Genomic DNA, 17,842 nt, shown 5'->3' with positions numbered 1-17,842 from the left:
TAAAGACTCATAGTTCATTTTCCAGGAACAGAATCATTGGGCTCTCTGCCCACTAGAATAAAAAATAATATAACCAATCTGCACAGTGCTTTTCTGTATGTATGTATGGAAAACTCATCGGGGACACGATGTACATTTACGTCACACAATTTGAGACTGAAGACCAATCAACAGTGTTGTTGTTCAAGGCCTCCTTCTCTTACCCAATGGAAGTCGCTATTATAGGCACCTCCGAAGTGGGAAGGGCAGGTCTTGCAGCTGTGTGTGTATGTGCGCGGTCAGGCTTTGATACCTCGTTGGAAGGAGTGTGGTCTCGGTAGGTCCACGTCCCAAGCCGTGGACTAAATCTCCTAAAACCACAAATTCTAATAACCGATTGTGTCCTACGGTTTAAATGGGGGGGAACAGCTCGAGTCACTTTGAAGACGATGGCGACCGCGGTGTTACTTTTGTGAAGGGCATCAAGGTGAGTAGCCTAGAGAGACAAACTTCTGGGGCAACATTGTAATGCATATTGCAAACATATTTTCACCTTTCCCTTTAAAAAACTACATGTTGTAGTTTCATACATGTTGGCAGCGCACCTTAATCAAATTAGCGTCACAACCGGCATTTTATAAGTTATGTAGTCTAAGCGCAATAACATGGTCAAACTGGGACCGAAGAAAAATCAAGTTAAATATAGGCTCTGCAGTGGCATGCTTACAGTAAGTTAGCTCTACTATTCTTTCACACCGCCATGGTTATTAAACAACAAACACGTCCATATTATTTGTGGAAACAGTTGTTAGCTGCCTCCCCACAGCTAAAATCCACTGCCTCATAATAACAGGACATATCCTCAGAAAAACCCTCACTTTGACCTTGTGCCATTCATCTTCTTTGTATACAGCTATCGGACAAAGTCATCAATCGGATGAGAGAATCGAAGGGGTTCCTCTCTCAGAATCCACCTCCTCCCAAAGCACCCATACAGGAAACTGTAGCCCCCATGACCACACAGGCTCTCACAGTGGAACACCTAGTCCCTCTTCTGACACAGCCTCTTCCTCCTCCATTTATCCCCACCTTGCCACTAACATTCCCCCAAGAACCAGCTCCCATCTCAGCCTCTCCGCCTGCCCCAGAGCCTGTAGCCATCCCTACACCACCGCCTGTTGAACCAGCCAAGTTCACCCCACCTCCCCCTGTTCAATTTCATGCCCCTCCAGCTCTGCAACCTGAAGTGCTTCCTCCATCAGACCCTGTGGTTCTACCTCCCCCTCCATCAGCCCCTGTGGTTCTACCTTCCCCTCCATCAGACCCTGTGGTTCTACCTCCCCCTCCATCAGACCCTGTGGTTCTACCTCTGGAACCTGCAGCCCTACCTAAGCTGCTACCTCCCCCAGTTGAAGCTGCTATTCCACCTCCCCCTGTGGAACCTGTGATCCTACCTACTGTTGTGGAACCTATAGTCTCACCAACCTCATCTCTATTAACTCCTGTTGAACCTGTTGACCTCCCCCCTGTGGAACCTGTAGTTCTACTGACCTCTGTTGAACCTGTAGTCCTACCAGCACCAGTTGAACCTCTAGTCCTACCAGCACCAGTTGAACCTGTAGTCCTACCAGCACCAGTTGAACCTGTAGTCCTACCAGCACCAGTTGAACCTGTAGTCCTACCAGCACCAGTTGAACCTGTAGTCCTACCAGCACCAGTTGAACCTGTAGTCCTACCAGCACCAGTTGAACCTGTAGTCCTACCAACACCAGTTGAACCTGTAGTCCTACCAACACCAGTTGAACCTGTAGTCCTACCAGGACCAGTTGAACCTGTAGTCCTACCAGGACCAGTTGAACCTGTAGTCCTACCAGGACCAGTTGAACCTGTAGTCCTACCAGGACCAGTTGAACCTGTAGTCCTACCAGCACCAGTTGAACCTGTAGTCCTACCAGGACCAGTTGAACCTGTAGTCCTACCAGGACCAGTTGAACCTGTAGTCCTACCAGGACCAGTTGAACCTGTAGTCCTACCAGCACCAGTTGAACCTGTAGTCCTACCAACACCAGTTGAACCTGTAGTCCTACCGACTCCTGTTGAACCTGTAGGCCTACCAACACCAGATGAACATGTAGTCCTACCGACTCCTGTTGAACCTGTAGGCCTACCAACACCAGATGAACCTGTAGTCCTACAAGCACCAGTTGAACCTGTAGTCCTACCAACACCAGTTGAACCTGTAGTCCTACAAGCACCAGTTGAACTTGTAGTCCCACTGACTCCTGTTGAACCTGTAGTCCTACCAGCACCTGTTGAACCTGTAGTCCCAGCTACTCCTGTTGAACCTGTAGGCCTACAAACCCCAGTTGAACCTGTATGCCTTCTGACTCCTGTTGAACCTGTAGTCCTACTGACCGCTGTTGAACCTGTAGGCCTACCTACACCTGTGGAATCTATTGCCCCCCCTCCCCCTGTTGTCCTACCTACACCTGCAGAGCCTGTTACATCCCCTCCCCCTCCTCCCCCCCCCACAGAACCTGTGATCCTCCCCACCCCTATACCTGTAGAGCCCCTATTACCTCCTCCTTCTCCTCCACTCACTGCTCCTCTAGCTGAGCCTCTGGCTCCACCCCCTCCTCCACCTGCTGAGCCTGTGGCTCCACCCCCTCCTCCACCAGCTGAGCCTCTGGCCCCTCCCCCTCCACCTGCTGAGCCTGTGGCTCCACCCCCTCCACCTGCTGAGCCTGTGGCTCCACCCCCTCCTCCACCAGCTGAGCCTCTGGCCCCACCCCCTCCTCCACCTGCTGAGCCTGTGGCCCCACCCCCTCCTCCACCTGCTGAGTCTGTGGCCCCACCCCCTCCTCCAACTGCTGAGCCTGTGGCTCCACCCCCTCCTCCACCTGCTAAGTCTGTGGCCACACCCCCTCTTCCACCTGCTGAGCCTGTGGCCCCACCCCCTCTTCCACCTGCTGAGCCTGTGGCCCCACCTACCCCGATAGCAACACCCATACCAGAGCCTGAGACCGAGCCTCTTGTGCTGCCCCCACCACCGTGTCGCTCTATGGAGCTGGCGATCCTGCCCACTGAATCCCCCACAGCCGAGGCCCTGGCTCCCCCTCCACCCGCCCAGCCCGTGGCTCCGCCTCCCGCTGTAGAGATGAGGGTCGCCCTCCCTCGACCCCCCATCGTTGAGGATGTGGCCCCTGGCGTTATTCCACCTCCTCAGACAGCTGTAGGTAAGTCTGACTTAGCTTTTGTTTCTCACTTGAGTGTGTAAGGCCTGCAGCAGTACATTATTGCACCAGTGCGGATGAATGGAGTCAGATAGGACAGGATTCAAGATTCATTTATTTGTCCCGAGGGAAATTTGTCTTGGACATACAGGCTGCTACATACAGTGCAAATGTGCCATAACAAGGACAAAACAAACATTAGTGCATAGACATGTGCAAACATAAAGTTTAAAGTGCATTCATACATTCATACATAATACAATCAACACTTCTTATGGTCGGAGTTTAAGAGACTAACTGATAATGGAATGAAGGAGTTTTTGAGGGATCTGTTGAGGGATCGTTTCTTGTTTTTAACTGGATCTCTGTAACGTCTGCCAGATGGGAGCAGTTGTATTCTGCATGCAAGACGTGAGGGGTCAGCAGTGAGTTCTCTAGCTTGTCTTATTACGGTTTCACCAAAAAATCATTTGAAGTGTGGGATACTCTCTCACCCCCATCACTTTCATTGCAGTATGAACCAGTCGATTAATTTGTGATTTTAACTGATAGATTAGCAAACCAGACAGCAATTCCACAACGCAAAGTGCTCTCAATAACAGCATGATAGAATAACATCAATGCCCTCTGTTCGACCCCAAACCTCTTGAGTCTGCGCAAGAAGTAAAGTTGCTGTTGAACCCTGGAGCAGACAGAGTTCACATGGACTCATAAGCACATGCGTTGCTTTGCTGCACAAGTTGTGTAATTATTTTGGAAGGACAGAACTGAACAAGCTTACAGAAAACATGTCTTCTTTGTTCTGAGAAGTGGATGAGGTGGAACTGAGGAGGACGATCAAAGAGGAGCTCCTGAAAGACCTTGAGAACGAGATGAGCCAGAGGCAGCGGGAGCTTCGCCAACAGTGTGTACACAACCACCACAGCAACGTCGAACATAGCAATACTTTTCTGAACCAAATAACTTGTTTCAAAAGTTCACATGATCACAGACTAGTCTGATATAAAATCCATGACATGACTGTGTGTGTGTGTGTGTGTGTGTGTGTGTGTGTAGTTTGGAGGAGGTGAAGGCCCAAGCCAGAGCGAGGGCCCAGGCTGCAGCCCAGGTCCAGATTGAGGAGGAGGTGAAGAAGACCCTGGATCTGGAGCAGGCAGCCCAGAGAGAGAGCATGAGAGAGGCCATCATGACGGAGCGCATGAAGACGGAGGATGAAAGGCTCATGGCTCAGCTCTACGTAAGAAAAGATGGCCATGTGTTTTTCATCTCTGTCATTTCTAAGCCAAATGGACTGTGTTCAAACTGTGCATGAAAAGGAACTGGCTTGATTTTGAGATATTCTAACGAGGTGCCTGCCAAGCAGCGTTGTTTGTTTAACACCCCTCTGATTGGTGGTTGAAAGTGGTGTTTCGTTTGCACTCTTTTGGTTGTCGCAATGGCTTTTATGTTTGTTAATATTACCTTAGGTGTGTATGGGTAGTTGTAGTATTCGTGACTGTTTTCGTTTCACTTGATGGGTTGTTGTTGGCATGAGATCTACCCCTCAGCTTGGCTGCCCAGTACAGCTCAACAGGATTACTGGACTGGCCATTGGTTGTCAGTAGCTTCTTCCTGACCATCTGCCAGTTTGATTGGTCGAGCTCGGAGACCATGTCGTCCTTATGTTTGCTTTTGCTCTGAAGTGGGATGGTGCATCTTGGGAGGGTCTCTATTTCCCTGTTCACCTGTAAAGACATCACCTTAATTTCCTACCTTTCTCTTTCTCTTCTGTGCACTCGTTTCAGTGGATGGAACTCAAGGTAAGACAGGAGGGGGCTTTCCCTTCACTTCCCTTCTTTTCCTTCTAGTTCACGCTGTTCTAGTCCATTATGGGGGCTATACTGTACGTCAGTCTACATCTGGGTTGTGCTACACAACTGACTTGTTCAGGGAGTCGCCTGTGTATTAGGTGTTGAGTCATTTAGTAAAGTCATGTCATGAAGAGATGAATACCAAACCAGTCCTTTAATGAATGTGAATTGTACAGTAACAGATCATTTTTTAGATTCAAGATTGTGGAATTCCATATATACAGATGCTTTTAGTAACTTGTAGCTGTACTTACAACACAGGCATTGGTAAAAACAGCACAAAGGCATAATAAGGACATTAAAAAGGCATGATCAGTACTATTTACAGTACAGTAAAAACAATACAACCAGATTCTAAAATCACAGCGTTATCAGTCAATTCAAGTCAAAACACTGTCCATACAATTAGCTTATAGAGGATCAGAGGATCTAAAACATATGTATTGATACTGGTTAATATATAGCATAAATGTATGTAAACACTGTATTGCATTTATTGGATATGAATGGACCCGACATCTTCCATCACCCGCCTGGTGGCTTGGGGGTATTGCTGTGTCAGCCCTTCTCCTCTCTGTCCAGTTTATTATCTAACATATGTTCTGTAAAAATTCCCCATGTCCTCCTCAGGCACATAAACTAGACGAGAAGGAAAAGGAGCTGAATAAACAAGGCCAACTCTTCAGGGAGCATATTGCTAAGCTGGAGGATAAGGTAAAACGCACACAAACACACACATTTGAAACGCTACGGTCATCAGTGTTAAGGTAACGTGTTGGGGTTCTCTGTGCCATCAACAGAGCTCCCGGTTCTACAAAGTGACGGCTGAGAGCTTCCAGCAGGGCTCGGCTGAGGTGGCCAGCCGCTTCACGTGAGTCTCCATGGCCCAGTCTGTATCTCTTACTGGGGCTCCATGGCCCAGTCTGTATCTCTAACTGGGGCTCCATGGCCCAGTCTGTATCTCTTACTGGGGCTCCATGGCCCAGTCTGTATCTCTTACTGGGGCTCCATGGCCCAGTCTGGATCTCTTACTGGGGCTCCATGGCCCAGTCTGTATCTCTTACTGGGGCTCCATGGCCCAGTCTGTATCTCTAACTGGGGCTCCATGGCCCAGTCTGTATCTCTAACTGGGGCTCCATGGCCCAGTCTGGATCTCTAACTGGGGCTCCATGGCCCAGTCTGGATCTCTAACTGGGGCTCCATGGCCCAGTCTGGATCTCTAACTGGGGCTCCATGGCCCAGTCTGGATCTCTCACTGGGGCTCCATGGCCCAGTCTGTATCTCTTACTGGGGCTCCATGGCCCAGTCTGGATCTCTTACTGGGGCTCCATGGCCCAGTCTGTATCTCTAACTGGGGCTCCATGGCCCAGTCTGGATCTCTAACTGGGGCTCCATGGCCCAGTCTGGATCTCTCACTGGGGCTCCATGGCCCAGTCTGTATCTCTTACTGGGGCTCCATGGCCCAGTCTGGATCTCTTACTGGGGCTCCATGGCCCAGTCTGGATCTCTTACTGGGGCTCCATGGCCCAGTCTGGATCTCTTACTGGGGCTTTGGGGTGTATGAAGCCATGACGGTCTCCATTAGTTTGTTGTTTATTGTCCCTTCTTACTGTTCTGTCTGATTTGTTGTCTGTGCTTTCTTTCTCGATTGTTATTGATTTTCTGATGTGTTCGTAAAGCGTCCTTGGGTCCCATGAAAGGCTCTTTATAAAATAAAGTTGTTATTATTATTATTATTATGAAGGGATGTGTTTCCTACTCCCAGCCTCTCCTCGTTCTCCTCCCAGCCATGTTAGTATAAAGCCAGTGTGCAGCGACCTGCAGGGTCAGATCCTCAAGTGCTACAGGGAGAACACTGGCCAGACCCTCTCCTGCTCCAGCATCGCCTCCGCCTACATGCAGTGTGTGGACAACGCCAAGCAGGTCTCACCCACGTCACACACACCCTCACCCTAGTGATGCTCCCCGTTTCACTCACCTCTCACTCTTCTCGTCTTCTCAGCTGCCCTGTGACATTTGAATCTCTCTCTCTCTCCTTGTCTTTTCCCAGGATAAATTGAGCATTGGAGGAGGTTAATCTCAGGGACTCTGTAAGAAGAGCCTTATTCTTTCTACAAGGCTACTGGTAAACCAAAAGCGAAGGAAGGGGCATTGTCGTCATCATCCACATTCACCAAAGCTGAAGTCGAAGTCCAGTCCAGTCCAGTTGATTCCAGAGACCAGGGTTACTGCAGTGGAAAACTCTCCAGCCTGCTAACCGTCGTCTTCCTCCTCCTCCTCCTCCTCCCTTTAGTCATGGCAACAGCACAGAGAAAGCCAGAGGTTCACTGAGCCTGGAAGACCACAAACTCACCTGATAAAAACCATTTGAGCTCTGTTCCTATGATCAGGGAGAGTACATATTCTCTGGTTATAGTAGAATGGGCCTCTGATATATTTTGTAATGTTAAGTAAAATGATATGCACTTGTGCCTTACTTGTCATCATAAAACATTTGTTTTCAATTTGAATTGATTTAAGAGTAAATACATGTTGATGAATAGTGTGGCAGTTTTTTTTTTCTAAAGACCTGAAGAATTTAAACTGACTTGGTCTGTATTAAGGTTGAAAAGGGATGGAAAATGTCCAGCGTATTTCTGGAAACTACCCAGAAATTTACCGTGGGATGTTAAGCTCGGGAATTGTTGAAATGTTGACCGTTTTTATGTGAAAACATGTAGGCTAATTCTAGACCTCACAACATGATCTTGGTTGAAACAACCCAATTTAATGCAAATTCAGTTGGATTTCAGCTCCTCCATCACATGTGCACTGCATTCTTCCATCACATGCACAGATCATTCCTAGAATCCGGCACACTACAGCAGGGCTATAGAATCCATTAAAGTTCTACTCACAAATAGAAGTCAAAATATTTAATAAACATATTTGGCATTTGCCGTATTTGATCATTCTTTAATTTTGAACAATGGGAGATGTTTTTTTTTTTTTTTAAAGTTGGTCAATAAATTCATGTGAAAAAACAGGCCTTCCCAATTGTACCAGTTTAGCCAGGCGTATTGCTCTAGACTGCCCTCGTGTGGACATAGATCCAAAAGGCTGGACTCCACAGGAATAAACATGACCCATCAACTTTGTTTTGGAATTAGATATGCCTAAAGATATTCTTATTACAGCCAGTCACATTCGCAAACGACTGGCATCATTGAATTCCAGTGTAGGGCATTCTGTCTTAAAATTGCTTGTAACCTACAAACATTAACCTGTTGAACTTAACATTAAAGAGCGTGTGCCTCAACTCTGGTACACAGGTCTTTTGCGTAGAGGTTCTATCACATGACATATTTCCTATAAATGGTCAGGTGCGCGACAGCCATGAAAACACGACTGTGCAAAAACAAAATGTCCCACATCTGCATGGGGCAGGTTACTCCAGTGCGTCAGGACTGGACGCTGCTCCTTTCCACATCTCTACACATCAGCAGTTGCGAAGACGTAGGCTAGGCTATAGCCTACCACCAGTGATACCCGACAGATGCACCCAAGCTTTCTGCCCTCCCGTTCAAGGAATAACATGAACATTTAAGCCAAGAGCAGAATATCGTTGATTGTAAGTCAAATAATAGTCTATTCATTTTTTTATGCATTTGAAACATGCAGACTCATTTGACAGGTTGGTAGCAGGGGGCGTTGACGCTTTTAAAGATTGCTGTTTTCACTTTTGTTATATTTATAAAATAAAAAAATGTTTTCGGCTATAGCCTACTGTGTGCTTAGGGTGCATAAACCTACTATTCGGTCGTATTAACGTCCGCATTCCCGATGGTGTTGCGCAGATAAAAAAAGACGCTAGATATTCTCTGGTCTAGACGAGTCATTACTGTTGAAATTAAAATATGTATATCCAAATGCTGACAAAATTATGGCCATCTTGTAATTGGCTCTCCACTAACAATGTTTGGATTGTTTATAGGCTACTCGCAAAACTGTTATGAATCTCTGAAGTATCATTGAACCTGCGCAGTGTAACCTAGGTGCGCAGGTGTTTTCGAAGTCATTTTGTAACTCCAGCCGCTACAGGCTGTCTGGGGCCATACTTTGTTCTTTTTACTGTTCAACTGCATAGTTTTGTCAAACGTGCATCCATATTGTGAAATTAGCCAATTAAGATAGCACAAGATATGAATTATGGTTGACCGTTTCCCCCATGTCCACAGACTAGGCTACCTTATGTAAAGTAAAATAACAAGTTCTTAGTAGGCTAAACGAATTGCTGTTAGTTTATTGATATTTTGTACCCGTCCTAGTGGAACCGAGTGAAACGTGGAGTAACTGCGTAGCTGGGGAAACTCACTCCGCAAAGGAGCGCTGACAGTCCCAAGAAGGACATTCCTATTGGCGCAACTATCAGCGTGTTCTAATCCCGCCATGGGCATGCCGAAACAGATGGGTACACTAGGTACCAAAGCAAATAGCACGAAAGCAGGCTCGTGTGTCTGCTCATCTCTTCAGGAGCAGGGGATGCTATTGTATTGGATTATGTGCCGCTTCTGTTGTGGTTAACGCCACAACTCTTAAGGTTATTAGGTCTTAAACATGTCCTCAGAACAAGTGACTTTTCCTGCAGGAGATTAGAGGTGGTTTAGGCTCACAGCGGGCCAGGATTAAGAGAAGTCAGAAGATTAATGACACTGTCACCCAGGCATTTCTGAAACGGCCACAGGGATCACTCCTCTGTGACGCAGATGTACCCTTAGTGTGGATGAGGGGAATAAAGAGCGACTTTGTCAAGAAAGACTGTCAGGAAAGTATTACGCCCACATTTGCTTCTTTACCTGTACATTCCTTACCTGTATATTTCATTGTTACTCTCTTCCCTCTTAAGCACCTAGGCCTATGGTATTTTATTTTTGCTATTTTTGCACTTTGCCTTCAGCACTATATTATGCTCTTAGTCACTTGTTTTGGAAAGGAGATGCACTTGTGAGTTCTGGCAAGTAATAGCACATTGGCTTTTCCTACGTTAAATGCAATTATTGTAAGTCGCTTTGGATAAAAGCTTCAGCTAAATGACTGGTGTAATGTAGCCTACCCCAAAAACCATGCAAGTGCCCGGTCCTCTCCCTAGCTTCAGACTCGTTCTACTGGACGATCTCTACATGCAATGCTTCCTTCTCACCAGGAGATGGGAGTGTTCTTCAGATGTTGTCAAACTTACTTTTTTGTTATACTAAATGCTGTTTGTTACTCTATAGCAGGCATTCCCAAACTGTGAGGCGGGCCTCCCCTGGGGGGCCTCAAAGAAATTCCGGAGAGGCGCGGAGGGATGGTTAGAAAAAAAAGAAGGAAAAACATGTTTTTTTTTATTTTTAAAATGTCTGTTTTTTATGAATGAAACATGCTTTTAAAGGCCAGAAGATCTAAATAAATAATGGGAGAGATGTATACTAAATTTGTGGATAGTGCAGAGAGAGTCTCTCCCCGCAGGCATGAATGTATTGTGCGAAAACGTCATAACGTTAACTAGCAGCAGGTGCCACCGAGCTAACTTAGCTGTATAACGTTATGAGCTAGCTAACGCTGCCTTGCAAAATGGACAAATTTGGGGGTTTGGGGGGGCGCGGGTGTGTCACTGTCTTCAGAGGGGAGGCCCACATTGATGGAGTTTGGGAACCCATGCTCTATAGGGAGCCAAAGCGTAAAACTACGCCCTCTACTGGTTTGGTTCGCACCTGCCTATCTTTTGCATGGGAGAAAATGTTGAAATAATTCAAAATCGATATCAACACAAAACTTAATGACAACATAGCATTTTGGATAGATAAAGCAATAAACTACAAACTATATCAACTTCCATCGCAGTAACATGTGGTTTCTCAAAGGTACTTTTTATTTATTTTACAGCGAACTACACATCCGGGTACTCTGTGCTTCGTAAACATGAGTCAGGTGCTCTTGAATTAGACAGAGCACATTGCTAGATTCTGTAGGCTGAAAGGAATCCAGTGATGTCCACCTCTTGAAATTTGGTCGAATTTACGGACCGCTAGATCAGTAAAACCGTTCTGATCGCTAACGTTAGCATAAATGAACGGAATAGAGCATGGTGAAAATTAGCATCATGGCTAGTGGACATTTTCTGTTTGGCAAGTTAGCAGCAACACAGGGTGTGTGCATCATGGGAACTGTAGTCTGTTTACACCCAAAACACACACCCGTTTAAAAAAAAACATTGTAAAACATTTTATTCTGTCTTTAAAGCAATACATTGCGATATTTTGACCTTTACAAACATGTCTGGTGCTAATTCTCCAAATAGATTTACTAAAAGTAAGCTGAATCGTCTAAACAGTCTACTCAGAAAGATAATACGTTGACATTTATTACCTTTTAAAACTCGCGCCCCTGGGACACAGCATTCAGTCAAAGTGCGCATGCGCAACGTTGTGCTTAAACAACACAGTAGTGGCTAACTATTCCGGCGTCTATGGATACCATGCGTTTTTTAGCTCAATGATATCATGGCGGGGGTGAGAAAACCGAAGCGAAACATCACGGAGGAAGCCAGAAAAAGAAAAAGACAATCTGATAAGTTACGACAGTACGACAGTGCACTTACTCGCAGAGCCTGTGGGGGTGCAGTTCCGAGAAAACCGTAGAAAACGCTATGTATTGCTTTAACTGCACAAACATGATCAAAATGGATAAACAATTACTCGATATAAGTGCCTTAGAAACGATGTGAATAACAATGTAATGCAGCCAAAAATATAATTTTTATTAAAAAATTGCAATGTATTTTACTGTAATACAACGGTGCGAACCATACCACTAGAGGGCGCTTCAATAGTATGATATTGCTGACGTAATAGAGTAGCCTAGCTATAGGGAGGGAAAGTGAAAACATGCGCCCCTAGCGGATTTGTTTCTATGGGAGAGGAGTTTCAATGTAAACTCCCATAGACCGGATTTTCTAATAATTACTACGAAGCCATTTCGGTGAAGTTATCAAAACAAAAACTTGTGAGTGTCTTTGCAGTAATAACCTACTAACCGTGAGAATTTCAAACAGTATTTCGCCTTCTTTCAAATTTTTTAAATTGCTCCATTCCTCCAGTCAAAGTCAATGGAATTTAAGAAAAATATTTTCATGATTCGGATTGTGATTGAAAATCAACTATGATCACCAGAATCAATAAAGTTTGTCAACAAGTATTTGCCGTTTAAAGCATTCTACTAACTTTTCGGTGTCGACCAAGATATAATTTTTCAAAAGACGTGTCTATGAGAAATCCCATTCATCCTCTCGGCATTAGGAACGCTACCACTAGGGGGCGATGAGATTACTTTCCCTCCCTATTGAAGTCACAGTGGCTGCTTGGACACACTGAAAGAGATAGAGTGGAATCAGTCCAGAGCCACACCCAGAACATGCATGGGCTTTGCAAAAGCTGTACACTTATTCGCTTTCATTGACTAAGCACTTGCCATGACTCCTACTGGGAGTAAGAGTCCTGGCAGAGTAATGTGCCAGACCCGATATCACAGGCTTGCTAGTCTACTGCCATCTGTAGTGTGTGAATGAGATGTACAGTATGTTTCTATGGGGCCCGTGTACTTGTGCCATGAGTGTTTACAAGGGCATCTGGACATATCTATTCTAATTGCCAGTACATCATGTACTGCCTGATATAGTAAGAGGAACTGTGTTAGATAACGTGTGTGTGTTTGTGTGTGTGTGTGTGTGTGTGTGTGTGTGTGTGTGTGTGTGTGTGTGTGTGTGTGTGTGTTACTATGGGGAACAATGAATAGAGGGAGGGGACAAGTGAGATTCAGAGTGATTGAAGTGAGAGCAAGAGCAACTGGAAATTAGTCTGTAGACTATCATCAACACAACAAAGTCCTCTCATGTTCTGTTCTGTTCCTGTCAATGTAGCTTTTCAGTTACTTCAGCAAGTCAAGTCCTGCAGAAACATAAAAAAGCTCAATTAATGAACAGAAATACTGATCAGAAGCCATATTACAAGAAACTTGCAGATCCCATCATAATTGTAGGTTATGGGTTACGATTTGCTTAATACCTACTGGAGAAAAAAAACTCTCTTAATCCCTTCACTTTAAACTTAAAGGAGTAGTAAAGGGAAAATGCATGTTTAGCCCTGTTTTAAGGTTACTTATGATCATATACAATGGTTCAGATCAAAACGTTGACAAAACTAGCACTTTTGAGAAAGTCTGATAATTGCTCTACTTGTTTTGGTCATACAATGGATGTGGGTGGGCACCTTGAAAAATCATTCAAAAAACATGTTAAACTCTCACCTTCAAAGACAAGAAGCTCACCAAGGGGGTAATTGGTGTACTCCTTAAAGGAGTACTACTCCTTTAAGGTTTTCGCATGAGTATTTTCAATCAAGGAAGAGCAAAATGTTACATTTACAATATTACTGCTTATTTTATTGGGATGAAAATGTATTGACTGTGTGTGTGTGTGTGTGTGTGTGTGTGTGTGTGTGTGTGTGCATTTTTATAACTTTGGGCTTCCCTAACAACCCACCTTAGAGAGGGCTGAGAAAGCTCCTGTAAACAAACCCAACTTGTGGCCTGGAAACCAGACTTGACGTCAACCTTCAATTAACCAGGGAGGAAGCTGACAGGAGCTTGTTGTGTGTGTGTGTGTGTGTGAGTGTGTGTGTGTGTGTGTGTGTGTGTGTGTGTGTGTGTTTATGCATGCATGTGCGTGCGTGCCTGTGTGTGCTCTATGTTTGATGTTAACTGTACACACAGTCTGTATGGACGTAAGCAGATCTTGTTTAATGTTGTGAGAACGTGTCTGTTTCCGGGTGTGTGAGTGTGGCCTGTGTGTCATGACGCCGGGTTTTTCCATTGTTACATGGGTTAGACCTGACCCTTCCTCACTCCCAACCAGGGAAACCACCTCTCCTGACAGCTCACTGGAGCTTAATATCTCAGGAATGCAACGGAAATTACCCATATAATGAGCAGTGGAGAAAGTATGCAATATAGCTGGATATTGGTGAGTCACTTATACTGTATAAGACTGCTCATAACAACGGCAGCCATGGTATATTCCACCTCAGTAGTTATTTTATACCCATAGGAGGTTTCCATGGCTTATGCTCAGCTGTTTGAAATTAACTAGTACAGGAAGGAGGAATTACAGTCCAGGGAGGGGTCACCGTGCAAAATCAAGAATGTTGTGGGCTATTAAAAGTCCCTGTTTTGGCATCGCCTAGGAGATCCTGCCATCAGTGTCACATGTAAAATGTGATAATGTAATCTAGAGCTGCCTCGTGCTGTTTGAATTGGCTATTATATAAGCCCCCCCCCCCCCCCCCCCTTCCAAGTGTCGCTGTTTGTGATTGTTACCAAGGACGCGGCTGCAGCATGGAGTTCTCCAAGGGGAGCTATTACATAACGCCAGTGTTTATGTCGCCTGACCCTAGGAACTCTGCAGGGAAACATGGGAGTCAGATTGCACTGCAATCTGGGCCCTGTGGTGCCTAGCCTGCTATGAGTGCATCAACATGCTGCTTGTTGACATCGAGTTCATTGAGATATAATTGTGGAACAAATTAGTTTTTCCATGTCAGGGAGATGACTCTATCTCTGTTACACAGAGATGTCTTTAGGTTTGTGAGGATTCGAGCTGTGTGTGTGTGTGTGTGTGTGTGTGTGTGTGTGTGTGTGTGTGTGTGTGTGTGTGTGTGTGTGTGTGTGTGTGTGTGTGTGTGTGAGAGAGAGAGAGAGAGAGAGAGAGAGAGAGAGTGTACATGTGAGTGCATTTTTACTTTGAGGCCGTGTGAGAAAGTTCCCTTTGCTTGGTCCCAGATGCTGCAGCTGGTTTGGATTGTGGATTGTGGATGCGGGGAAAGGGGCTGGTCAGGATAGTCAGGGCTAGGAAAGGGGCTGGTCAGGATAGTCAGGGCTAGTGGGGGGGTGGGGTTTGCGGAACGGTAGATTTCCAGAGAGGGATTGTTCTCCATGCTGCGGCAGCACACAGACAGCAGTGATGCATGGACAGGGGGCAGGAGGGAGGGAGGGAGGGAGTGAGGGAGGGACAAAGGGACAGAGGGACAGAGGAGTGGCAGGTGCACAAGCGCTGGGCACCGTGAATGGACGCTGATGTGCTGCCTCTCTTGATTCCCAGCTGGAGTAGAAGGAAGAAGGAGCTCGTGGAGGCTGAATCTGATTGGTTAGGGTGGGTGTGGTGGAGGTGAATGGTGGTGGTGATGGGGGCAGATGTGGGTGAGGGGTTTTGGGGTGAGGGGTAGCTCTGACTCAGTCCACACAACCCCGACTGTGGCGCCTCCGATATGGAGGGATGAAAGGAGGGAGAGACTCATCCCGTGGTCAGCTGAGTCAGACCACAGCAACGGATCTGCCCAGGGGCACACGTGCTGCTTCTGAGGCTAGGGGAGTGTGTCAGTGTGTGTGTGTGTCTGTGTGTGTGTGCGTGTGTGTGTCTGTGTGTGTGTGTGTGTGTGTGTGTGACCATGTCTTCGGTCTTTGACAGGACCGCCAATATTTCTGTGTCCTGTCACATGAATGGAATGTGGCAGCGGGATTCCTGTCCTGGGAGTCGTTTCCTCTAACCTGCCGTCACCGCGTGGATCCCATTTCTTCTTCCCCCATTTTCCCGGGAATTTCCTAGTATGTGTGGTCTGGATGTGGCGCAAGTCATTGGGCTTGGAGTGTAAGCAATGGTGTGTGGGATGCATAATAGGATACTATTGGACAGGCGTCTCATGTTACTGTTGAATAACAATCTATTGCTATTTCTCTAAATCTATTTTACTTCGTTTGTTTTGCTGGTGTTTGGATGGAGAGTTAGACGTACAGCAGTCCAATCTCCGCCAAGGAAGAGAGGCAAGTAACGAAGTGTGATTAATTCTTAAATTCTTAATGCTTAAATATGTGGGTGGGTCAGCTACAAGTGTGTAGGAAGTCACTCTAAAAGAGTATGTGTGAAATAGTGTGTCTAATTGCTTGTTTGTGCTGGAGAGAGAGGGTATTATTTAATTGTGTTTGTTTGTTTGTGTGTGTGTGTGTGTGTGTGTGTGTGTGTGTGTGTGTGTGTTTGTGTGTGTGTGTGTGTGTGTGTGTGTGTGTGTGTGTGTGTGTGTGTGTGTGTGTGTGTGTGTGTGTGTGTGTTTGTACGTCCTTTCGTACTGGCACGTGTTTGTGAGGAAGTGAGTAAGAGAGAGAGAGAGAGAGTGTGTGTTAGAGCCTGTTGACTCAGAGCTTAATAGTCCCTCTGGCTGTGTGCTGGATGAACTGCTCACACTTACAGTAAAAGGGAGGGGGAGATGAGAGCGAGGACTGCTCTACTCTCACTGGTACCTACCATCCGGTCCATAGCATCCACCCCTCAGTCTCTCCCTGGTCTCACACTGAGGCAGACAGACATAGGGCTCAGAAGAACACAGTCGGTGTGGAGGGGAGTCCAGAGTTGAGTTCACCAATCGGACATCAGAAATGGGTGTTGAGGTAGAATGACATTTCCAACAGGTACGTTATGTGTGTCTGGGCATCTCTCTGTCCTGTGGGTGTCTGTGTTTATGCTTTCTGATTGTGTGCATGTTTACAAATGAATGTTTCCTGATTTTATTTAAGGTTTTAATGCAGCTCTTACACTGACTAATATGTGTTAATCACTGGTGTGTACCCCAGTAGCGTTTTCCTTCTTTCCTTTTTGCTGTAATGCAACTGTTGAGTATTTTATTCAATTAATACAATGTATCTGCTTTTACGTTGGAATGGCTCAGTGTTAGTGTTGACTTTAGTGCTCATATACAGGTGCATCCCCAAAAATTGTGAAAAAGTCCATTATTTTCCGTAATTTAATTAAAACAGTGACACTTTCATGTATTCTAGATCCATTACATAAAGTGAAATATTTAAAGCCTTTTTTGTTTTAATCTTCATGATTGTGCAGTATGTTCAGTATGTTCATTTATACACTCAATACTTGGTGGGGGATCCTTTTGCACAACTTACTGCATCAGCGTGGCGCGTGGCATGGAGGCAATCAGCCTTGAAATATTTCACTACATGTATAATGAATCTATAATATATGAAAGTTTCACTTTTGGAATTAAACGACGGAAAATAATGAACTTTCGACAATATTCTAATTTTCTGAGATGCACCTGTAGTTGAGTATTTCATAAGACTCGTTGAGCATGTGCCCACGCCAAGTTTGTAAATGAAACTCATGCTCTTGTCAGCTCACTGGCCGTTTGAAGTTTCAGAAACATCTATCTCATACTGCAGACACCCGAAAGCCCAAACATAAACACCAGCAGGCTTGTGTTGTGTGTTTCTAAATACAGTGTGTGGAGAGGCAGTAGACTCCCTTCACGCGGCTCTACGGTAGCAGAGACACAAAGAAACCGTCTGGAAGAGATTATACTTTTAAGACCATAAAGCATGATCTCATGTAGAATGACACACACATGACGCACTTGACCCTCTCTCTCTCTCTCTCTCTCTCTCTCTCTCTCTCTGATACATTTTTCCTTTTGTTAATAACTCACTCCCTCTCAATATCTCATTTAAACACCCACACTGGGACTCATCCCTTGGGAGGGATGCTGGATTGATTTCCAAGTCTGTCATCATCAGTGACCTCAGCTGCCCATTGTACAGAGATGAGAGTACGCTATGTATCTGTGGGTGTCTCTCTCTTATCTCTCTGTGGAGTGAATGTTAATGCCAGATGACCACACCTGGATGCTGTCCTACATCGTCGGCTGG

At 45.6% G+C, this 17,842-nt stretch overlaps 1 protein-coding gene across 1 annotated transcript; it reads left to right on the top strand.

The window, feature by feature from the left end:
* Nucleotides 1-333: 333 nt before the first annotated feature.
* On the top strand, nt 334-7,518 carry LOC311320926 (uncharacterized protein). The gene is made up of 9 exons (XM_084452792.1): nt 334-466; nt 893-3,215; nt 4,023-4,116; nt 4,269-4,449; nt 4,997-5,011; nt 5,693-5,776; nt 5,863-5,933; nt 6,850-6,985; nt 7,113-7,518. Exons 1-9 carry the CDS (start codon nt 395-397, stop codon nt 7,137-7,139), a joined length of 3,003 nt encoding a protein of 1,000 aa, XP_084308918.1. The 5' UTR covers nt 334-394; the 3' UTR covers nt 7,140-7,518.
* Nucleotides 7,519-17,842: the final 10,324 nt, after the last annotated feature.

This window comes from Borostomias antarcticus (genome assembly GCF_949987555.1).
Source record: "Borostomias antarcticus genome assembly, chromosome: 18".
Classification (NCBI taxonomy): Eukaryota; Metazoa; Chordata; class Actinopteri; order Stomiiformes; family Stomiidae; genus Borostomias; species Borostomias antarcticus.
Note: the sequence above shows the minus strand (reverse complement) of the source record. Positions and strands in the feature narration are given on the sequence as shown.

What these genes read in the sequence shown, in the direction of transcription:
- LOC311320926 (XM_084452792.1), top strand. Translation starts at nt 395, where the DNA reads ATGGGGGGGAACAGCTCGAGTCACTTTGAAGACGATGGCGACCGCGGT. An exon ending in CTTTTGTGAAGGGCATCAAG is followed by an intron (nt 467 to 892) that starts GTGAGTAGCCTA and finishes CTTTGTATACAG; the next exon opens with CTATCGGACAAAGTCATCAA. An exon ending in ACCTCCTCAGACAGCTGTAG is followed by an intron (nt 3,216 to 4,022) that starts GTAAGTCTGACT and finishes TGTTCTGAGAAG; the next exon opens with TGGATGAGGTGGAACTGAGG.